The sequence below is a fragment of the Drosophila rhopaloa genome, unplaced genomic scaffold, assembly GCF_018152115.1.
Source record: "Drosophila rhopaloa isolate 14029-0021.01 unplaced genomic scaffold, ASM1815211v1 contig_171, whole genome shotgun sequence".
Taxonomy (NCBI): domain Eukaryota; kingdom Metazoa; phylum Arthropoda; class Insecta; order Diptera; family Drosophilidae; genus Drosophila; species Drosophila rhopaloa.
This window is the reverse complement of record NW_025335052.1, coordinates 471070-480414: the sequence shown is the minus strand read 5'-3', so window position 1 is coordinate 480414 and position 9345 is coordinate 471070. Positions and strand designations below refer to the sequence as shown.

At 43.6% G+C, this 9345-nt stretch overlaps 4 protein-coding genes across 5 annotated transcripts; 3 read left to right on the top strand and 1 right to left on the bottom strand.

Moving 5' to 3' along the window:
- Positions 1 to 4602: 4602 nt before the first annotated feature.
- On the top strand, positions 4603 to 5274 carry LOC108054056. 2 transcript variants are annotated; one of them, XM_017136806.1, is made up of 2 exons: positions 4603 to 4676; positions 4733 to 5274. In XM_017136806.1, the coding sequence occupies exon 2, from the start codon at positions 4803 to 4805 to the stop codon at positions 5253 to 5255; it is 453 nt and encodes a 150-aa protein (XP_016992295.1). In that variant the 5' UTR covers positions 4603 to 4676; positions 4733 to 4802; the 3' UTR covers positions 5256 to 5274. The 2 variants fall into 2 exon arrangements, with proteins under 2 accessions (XP_016992295.1, XP_016992294.1); XM_017136805.1 differs by having other exon boundaries at positions 4603 to 4962; positions 5056 to 5274.
- Positions 5275 to 5393: 119 nt separating this feature from the next.
- Positions 5394 to 5950, top strand: LOC108054057. The gene has a single exon (XM_017136807.2). It carries the CDS (start codon positions 5419 to 5421, stop codon positions 5944 to 5946), a length of 528 nt encoding a protein of 175 aa, XP_016992296.2. The 5' UTR covers positions 5394 to 5418; the 3' UTR covers positions 5947 to 5950.
- Positions 5951 to 5987: 37 nt separating this feature from the next.
- Positions 5988 to 6839, top strand: LOC108054055. Its single transcript, XM_017136804.2, has one exon. The coding sequence runs from the start codon at positions 6081 to 6083 to the stop codon at positions 6819 to 6821; it is 741 nt and encodes a 246-aa protein (XP_016992293.1). The 5' UTR covers positions 5988 to 6080; the 3' UTR covers positions 6822 to 6839.
- A 565-nt stretch (positions 6840 to 7404) lies between these two features.
- Positions 7405 to 8276, bottom strand: LOC108054058. Its single transcript, XM_017136808.2, has one exon. The coding sequence runs from the start codon at positions 8260 to 8262 to the stop codon at positions 7687 to 7689; it is 576 nt and encodes a 191-aa protein (XP_016992297.2). The 5' UTR covers positions 8263 to 8276; the 3' UTR covers positions 7405 to 7686.
- Positions 8277 to 9345: the final 1069 nt, after the last annotated feature.

The window sequence follows — 9345 nt, the reverse complement described above, 5'->3', positions numbered from 1 at the left end:
AACCATTTGCATACCACGGAATTCTTCAAAAGGCCAGCCTACTCCCACTAAAAGCCGCAATCAAGCTGCAAGCCAAATCAAGTAACCCAGTATCAAATATCTAGAGGCTTCGGCACGCACTTAAGTGCCACACAAGGCAGGCCCATCGTCCAGTGATGCCCGGAGATCGCTGACTGACAGTGGACTGAAGGTTATCGGAACCTTCCCCAAGTTTCATAGTGTAAAATATCTTCCAATTCAATTTAATTCTTCTCTTACACTATACTCACATCGGCTTATCAGTTTTAATTAATTTAAAAATATTACATTACATTAGTGCAGCCAGCAGCGAAATTAAGGAACTCGAGAATCCAACAAAATATAAATGAGGCAAAACAGAAAGGACAAAATTATATTCTAACCAAATTGTATTTAAGGTATCAATTTCGTACGTAGTTGTAATTCAGTCGTATTTATTCAATTATGAGAAAATCGTTTGCTCTGTTACTTTAAGCATTTAAACGCCTAAGGGTGTTATTTGAACGTAAACGAAACCATATTAATGAGATATAGAAGATGCTACACGGCATATTCGTACATCCTAGGATTTTAATTGAAACGCTAGATATCAAATATCTGTTAAAATGGTTTAATATTGACAGCCCGTTCAAAAAATATGGCTTCATTCAGAAGATAATTTAATTTCAATAAATTCTCTGCGAAATTATCATCAGTTCTATTGAAACTCATAAACTTCCCATACTTCAACTATTTAAATGTTTTTTAAATGTTCTTCCCCGTGTTTAATACTCGTGTCAAAGCGGTTAATAAAGCTTTTTAACTTAATTTGATAATTGCTCAATAAGCATTAATACAGTCATAACAAATAGTCAAGTATTTTTTGACCAGAGCGTTCCGTTAACGTATACATATAAAATTGTTACATTTTTATTAAATTATTATTGTCTTACTAAAACCGTAAGTAACAACTAATGGTCGAGCTTGATGCTTATTTGTGTGGGATAGTACAAATTTAGATTTATTAATACGATTAAAATAACTTTAAATGTTTACCAAGACCGACTTCTAAACCGCAACCACACTTTGTACGACTTTAACTTTTTATAAAATTCCTCGACGACTTCTCCCATCTTCACTTCTGTCTTGCTGCACTCTCGACGACTTCTATATCGTCTTCCACTCGATTGTTTTCCCTTTTTGTCTTCGATAACCTCGATTAAAATAAATAGGGCTATTCATAAAATAAATTTAATACAAAAGCTGCACTCTCCTGATACTTTCGACTTAATTATAGGGTAAATAACTGATACTAACTTTACCAATCCTACATTTGTTTAAAAACAACGAAATTATCGAAATTTAATTCATCGATTCTATGGCAGCTTTAAGATATATGTAGTAGTCCGAAAGCGTAGTTCTGAAAACACATTATGTTGCAACATGGACATCATTTTACTAAATTGCAATGTTTTTAGATAAATGGAGCAATACTTTTATTGCAATATATGTAATATTTTTAGTAAAAACTATAATATATATGTGAAATCGTTATCGACTAGACGATTTGCCGGCGAAGAAATATTGGGTCGACTTCATTCACGCTGTCACGGCATTTCGTCCCACTGTGCTTCTCAGCAATGTTAATACAATTAAAAATCGACCAATTTTCCCCCAACTCGGCAGAGGCCCCAAGTTTCTGGCGGATATCCAAGGGCCACGGATGTTGGAAGCTGTTGTTGTAGCTGTGGGGCTGCAGATGGCAGCATGGATAGTTGTGCTAGGATGGGGTCCTCATGGAATCCGCCACCGATGTCGTGATGCCATTAGTCGTAAGTGGCATTTTCCTTTTGATTTTGGTGGCATTTGACTTTATTAACCAAAACTACTCTGAGGCAGCTCCGCTCAGGTGCCTGGCATGGCTGCGGCTCGGTGTCTGTGAATAGGTGTGGGGACCTGTCTGGTGGCATCGAAATGGGTCAATATGTGTGCACGCTGCCTGGGCGGCTCATGTAATATGTATTCAGCCGGCCGCACTCGAGTGACATCCTTGGAGACCTCAGCGAAATGAGCGGAGGAGGGTACTGTTTGTGTGTTGGGTGTTTGCATTTGGCTTATGCACGCGACGCCCTTAGGTTTAAGATTTGCCCGCTCGATTCTGGTCGTGACAGGACAGGAGACGGTGACTGTACCTGCTCAATCATTCATTTGTCCTTTGTTTATTTACTCTACTAATGGAATTATATTCTGCACCACTTGTTGTTCTCCGCAGCCTCCTTTTTTCGGTGCTCCGTGGGCTTGCCCGTCATCTGCAGGCTGGTGGCTGTAGTGCGTCATCTTTCCATTATTAAAACATATGGTTTAAGTGGTGACCGTCATACTCAAATATTACTTTTATTTGTGCGTGGCGAACAGCCTCAGTTCAATTAACTTCCTTCTTGCCTCCTTGCTTAATTGGTGTCCTTAGAATTGCCCGCTTTTTTATCGCGTATTCTGGAACTCTTAGATTTTCGCTTCTAAGGCTCCAGGCCCTGACAATGCTCCATCAGCGCAACACAATTTGCAAGCTGCGATTGTGGATCTTTTTATGCATTGATAATGTGTCAGCGGCAAGAGGGCCGAAGCCAAGCAAAGCCAAGGCTGTCACCACCTGGGAAGCCTTTGGAAATAGAGGTGCCGAAGGCATCGTCAGCTGTAAATCATGTGACATGTATTAAAATTACAATGAAGCCGGCACAAAGGCTGCTCGATGGATAATCCTGCGGAGGAGAGCCGGGTGGTGGAGCAGAGGCTTGGGGGCGTTCCAGGGACATCGGTGAGCGTTGCCAGCAGCAGAGGCTGGCGAATGGTAAGATGGAACTGTAATTTCAGCTTTGAATATATGCCAGAAGGGTTTGGCTCGGGAATGTCATTCACTGGCAGTTTTGGCATTTTCCCGACTTAATTCGGTTCTTTTCTTTGGGCCTTTATGTCGGGCAGACAATACACCTGCGCTACGCACTGAGCTGTCACTCCGTTTCCAAAGACGCATTCTATTGGTGCTCCCAGCTTCGTCGAGAAAATACACCCCATTTATTATTGTAATTTAATCAAGGCAGGCAAAGAAGACCAAGGGCCAGACTCCCATGCAATGGAGTTAAATCAGAGAAATTGTCATTGAGGCGAAATTGAAAGTAAATTCGTTCCTGCCGCTTCTTCTTCTCCTCTCTCTATTTATTACTGCAGCCCTTTCAGTGACTGCAAACACAAGGACAGACATGTAAATCAATTTGTCGAATTTTCTTTTTACTTTCGCTACTCTCATCCGATCGAGCATTTCCTGTGGCACGTAGTTGCTGCAGTAAGTTCGAGTAACAGATTGAAAGACAGGACTAGAACAATGAGTTGTAAAATAACAGAAGAGGCTTGGGGTTTGACACTCCTCCTATATTAAAGAATATGCCAACCGTAACTAGAAACTAACAAAATCTGCTTTAGCACATTAAATACCTAGAATTAATTTCTTAGATTGTTTTTTTTTAAACTTCTTATACATTTTTCTACAAGAGTTTTCTATATTCGAACAATCGGACTCGCGGTATTTTAGAGCACTTGTGCAGATCACTGGCGGTATTTTTCAGTCCCTTTTCTTGTTTTTTTATTTATTAGAAAAGCTTATTAAAAAATGAAAACAATTTAAAATTTACAATTTTTTTTTCCAATCTTCCTTTTTAAATTGTGCTGTTTTTATACCCTTGCATAGGGTATTATAATTTTGGTCAAAAGTGTGCAGCACAGTGAAGTATATATATTCTTGATCAGGATCGCGTCCTTAGTTGATATAAGCATATCCGTCTGTCCGTCTTTCTATGGGTTTTATTTTTGGCCAATCAATCCGACCAACCAAATTTCATAAGGATCGGCCGACTGTATCCTATAGCTGCCATATAACTGAACGATCGGAAATGCCATAACTTTGGTGTTTTTAAAGTTAGGAAGTTGCGATTTTTGATAAGTATTAAAAATGCATCACATGAATAATTTTGGAGAAAATAATTTACATAATATTCTGCAAGGGTATATCAACTTCGCCTCCACCCGAAGTCAGGTTTCCTTTCTTGTTTTCAATGTTTTTTCGCCATTTTTGGTTTTTGAATTTTAGGTATTTATTTCCCTGCTTTTTTTTTCCCTGTTTTTTTTCATCGCTTTAAAATGATTGCTAAACTTTTAGATCCTTACATGGAATTCATGACTACAAGGCGGCGCACAGTTTACATATATGAGGTAAAAAAGTTCGTTTTTGGTTGGAAAATTAAATATATAGTAAACTCTGGGATAATGTTTAATTACTTTGATTGAATTGAAACAAGTTTACCATCATTGGCTAGCAAAAGTTGTTTTAAAACTTTTTGCAAAACTTGTTCATGCTCAAGGATTCCTGACATGAAATGAAAAAAAGTGACACTTACAGAAAGCTTGTTCTCTTCTAGTCGGACTACAAGTTAAATGTTGACTTTCCAATTGTATGAATTTTAAATATAACGAAGTTGGAAAAACATAAATTTTCCTCCGTTGGTAAAAACTTGAAGCGATTTTAATGATTTTCCAATCTGATCCCATAGCCTTGTTGATACCGTCAGCTGTTTTTAAATTACAAATTTAAATTACAATTTATTAATATGCGCGTACACTCGACTTTTGTAAGACTTCTGATACTTTCACTGGGGCCTTTTCTCCAAGTTCTTGCTATACACAGCACAGGAAATTGCACCTTCGCCGACAATGTGCCGCTGAAGTTCGTGTGCAAGGGCAAGGTCCCGAAGGATATGTATGCCCTGTTTCGCGACAATCGAGCACCCCCAGACACTTTCTTCAGCGCGTGGGAGGGCGAGGAGAAGGACGGCGAGGACCCTATCCTCCTGATCTCGTTCTACAGCAAGCAGTTGGCGGACTACGAGAGCATCTCGCTGCAAGGACCAGTGAAAGGTTGGGAGGGTTACTTCTTTCTAGCGAACTTTGGGAACGACACCGACGTCTCTGTATTCATCGTACCATCTACCGTTCACTGCTTCACCTTAGGTCTGCGATATCCGTATGAGCTCAAAAGGCATTGCCTTGGCTATAGCTTGGCAAATGATGGAAATGACGTTGCCAAGAAGCCGATTCTACACTACGGCTCCCTCTCTTATAAAGGCCCTGTGACCTCAATTAGTGATGCGAGTACATTCAGTCCGTTGGGAGCCCTGCTGCTTGTCGTGTATGTGATGATCATTCATTGATTTTGTACCAGAAAACGCGATATCTTTTTCGGACTAATTGAAAAACAAAAATATAATTAAAAATATAAATTACCCTATTCAGCTGTAAATAAAAGCGCATGGTAGCCATGCCTTACCAGTCAGTATACTTACCAAACCCGGCTTAGGCCCCACTCAGATAGCCATGACTTGGAATCTGCGGCTACTGCTACTCGCGTACCTCCTACCCTCCTCCCAAGGCTCCTTCGACTCCTGCGACTTTCTGCTTGAAAACGATCTTCCATTCACGCTGGCCTGCGAGTCCCATTACAGCTCCGAGCTGAGGCTGAACTACCGAGACATTTGGGTCAAGGCCGACGCGCCCTACTGGCTCTGGTGGAGGCAAGAGCCTAGTCTTCAGCTCCTGGTCTCCTTTTACGAGTCCCCCATATCCCCCTGCACCAACGTCAGCCTGAGTCTCAACTGCCTCCACTGCTCGGACTCCGAAGAGCCCGGCATCCACATCCGACCCGAGGTCATCCACTGCTTCGACTTCTCGTTCTCATACGTACGGGAGCTGATGACGCACTGTGGCCTGACGCCCAAGGCGCAGATCACCAGCGTCGCCATCCACTACGCGAGACTTATTCCAGACCGGGAAATCCCCTCCCGGGCCGACCGAGCTCGTCCGTGGATCCCGGGACTCCTGCCCCTGAGGGGAAGTCGATGGTAAGGTAGGTACGAAACGCAAGGGCCGGGGGGTACGAGAGAAACTCCTGTCAAGCCAGATACTCTGCCGTTTTTATTCTCCTGGAAATTCCCATCAAATTTTTCGAAAATGATCAAAGAATCATTTGTCTATAAGCAATGCCAGTGCGCCTCTCCAGCGCACGAAGTCTGAATAATCCTCGTCAGCATCCCCGGCCGGTCTGGAGGCGTCCGAGATCGCCTTCGCCCTCGTCCTCGTCCTCGCCCTCGCCCTTGCCGTCGCCAACGCTCAAGGTCCAACCTCACTGCCCGCTCCCGCTGCCGCTGCTCCGGCCAGTGCTCGTCCTGCTGCTCCTGGTCATCCTCGCACCCGCTCCGGCCGTATGCGATGAGCCGAACTGCACCTTCATCGAGGGCTACATGCTGCAGTACGTCTGCCACAGCAAGTACGTGGAAGAGATCCGGCTGCAACACAAGGACCGCATCCCGGCCATCGGGACGCCGTACGCCATCTGGAGGCGGCCCGACACCAACGACCCATCCTACCTGCTCATCTCCTTCTACGACTCGCCGCTCTTCAGTTGCTTCACAGTGGTTATGAGCGACGGCAAGTTCTACTGCGACGGGCGCAACTTCATCGAGCCGAACACGGACGCCGCCCAGCTGCACTGCATCAACTTCCCGTTCCACTATACCACACACCTGTATGATTCGTGTGCCAGGACGCCGAGCCCGGATGACTCGCCGCCCATATCGGTGGCCATTGCTTACATGAAGGAAAATATCAAGAATAACAATCAGGCGGGACTTCGCGTGAAATGCCCAGCGTTTTTCCCCTTTCTTGTGCCCATGATCCCCTTTCTGATATCGCGATATTTTGGTATTTTACTATGTCAATAAAATGGTTCTGAATAGTTATCTGTCGATTAACGTTGGGGTCAACCACCTGGGACCTCCAGCTTGGCTTGAACTGTGGCTCCTGATGCCGTCACCTAATCCACTTCCACCGCTCTGCTCATCTGCGGGCTCGTTTGCCCTGTGATGGCATGCATTATCTCGAAGCTGCTTATTTTACTCGGATAAACAAAATGGGCGGGCTCTCCAACTAGCAGCTCAGCAGAGTCCATTGTAGTTGGCCAACTGGTTGTCGCTGCTGTTGTGGCATGAAATTTTAGACATCCCGACAATGGCAGCCAAATGCAGGCATGGACAGCCGCACACACAGGCTTAGCTTACTGCCATTTTCACGCACACAACAGCCGGGAAGGTACCGGGAATGGGGAGCATCACATTTCATTGTCGTCATTGTCATTGGCGTTGGCGTAATTTATGTGCTTATTTGGACTGCCGCCATATTGGCCTGTGGTGGTCCCACAAAACTCAAGGCTTGGTGGGAGTGGTTCGACAAAGGCTTTAAGCTATGTCATTAACTCTGTGGTGTTAAAGCGGTCTGGGACCTAAATCGTATACGCAGTGCGAAATTCTTCTTAAATTTTATTGATTAACAGGAGAACATAACAAAAATCACTTGAGAAAAATTTTGAGCAGGCAGCGGAAAAGCTCTTTATTCAGGCGTCCCTGCGATAACGACGTCTGTGGCAGTCGAGTTGGAGATCTTTCCGTCCCCAGCCTTCCTGTGAGATCGCATCCTCCCTGAGCCTTTTCCAGCTTTCGCACTATGTACAGGAGCACGAACATGGAGCAGAATCGCATTTTACACAGACGTGAAGTCGAAAAATATTTCGAATGACAGATGACTGAAATATCACTTTTGAAGCAAGGCACCCACCAGGCAGGGCAGCAGTGCACCACCAGATGACCGTCCCGCAGAAGACACCAGTTCCGTCGGCAGCTCCTCTGACTTGGAAGCGTAATGGATCGCAGCCTCTCCCTCCCATTGCCAAATCAAAAAACGTGGAAGCCTCGGCTTCGTGCACTCGCACAGCAAGTCATTCACATAGTTCATTATGTTCTTGTGGCAGAATATCTGGGAACCGGGCAATCCCAAAGGAATTTTAACGTCTCCGCAGAAGAATTTGAGATCATCGTTCAGCAGGATCGTACTGTTGCACCTTTGCAGTGGAGAGTCGTTGAAGCACACCATCAGGAAATATAACCCATCCTGGATTTGGTAAAATACTCTGTAAGGCGCATTGATGGAGGTCAGCCCGTCCTTGTACTTAAAAAACAGATCGGCAGTATAAACACCTCCGCAGAGTAGCTCTAGACGAGCACACTGGATAAAAGGACAGGAGCGGTCGTTCGACCCGTCCTCCAAAGTAACTGATTGTCGTGAAGCCGTCGCAATAACTATGAACAGTGAAATAATCAAATTATGCATTGTTAAAGTTTATATCTAAATGAAATTACTTTGAAAGTCAACTATGTGTACGCCGAGTAAGTGTATCGTATCCGCCTAAGCAAAATTCGATAGCAAACAAATTTAAAATGCTTATCCAAACATTCACAGTCAAATGCCGCTGCACATTGAATGGCAGCCATAGAATTCCCCGGTGATGAATATCACATTTAAAAAAGGTAAGGCAAAACGCCCAGTTTCCCTCCGCCGAGTCTGTATTATCATCATTAGTTTCTAACGTAGCCCAAACAAAGCCTTTCCTCCCACGCGCATGTCCTGATTTTCACACATGGTTGATAATGCACACACACGACGAGCCATACGCACACAGGATATAGAAAGGGCATGGCGAGCAAAGTGCGCATTTGCGTACGACTTTTTGTGAGTTTCTTTTTATTTCTTTTGAACAGCCTTTCACTTTTACCAGCACACAAATAGTCGGTGCTGAAAAAACATAATGTGAAAATGTAAGCTGTATGGGCCAAAAAATAGCTTGTAGGGCGCCCGAGCAGGGTCATGCCGAAAAGGCGCTGATGGAATGAACACTAATAGCAAAAGCATTAGGCTAAAAGTATTTATGCCTTATACGATTACAGATCAAAAAAAGTCACTGTTTTTATGAATTTTAAGAATGACAAGTACATGTTAGATTGCAATCTTACTCCAAACCTAAATCTGCGAAAACAAACAGCATAAAGGATATTATAATTGATGCTTTCCTTTTGCAGTTTCATTTAACTTTGATTGAATTAAAAGTCATAAAAAGGAACGTTCCCCATAACGGACCCAAATCTAGTTTGGCGGACCCCGCTTTGCACCAGCCCACATGCATATGTGTTTTTCCCTTGCCCACGCTTTTTGAGCAATTAAAATTTCTCTGTGCTCTGTGTGCCATTTTTGTTATTGCCGTGGCTCTGAATGCATTTTTCAGCGCTGAATGTTTTCTGTTTTCCTTTTTTCCGTTTTTGTTTGCTTGTAAAATAAAAATTACGTATACGCCAACAACTTCAAATGGCGCAACATGGCGTATGCGTGATGTTGTTGCTCTTACTGCCATATTTCGCT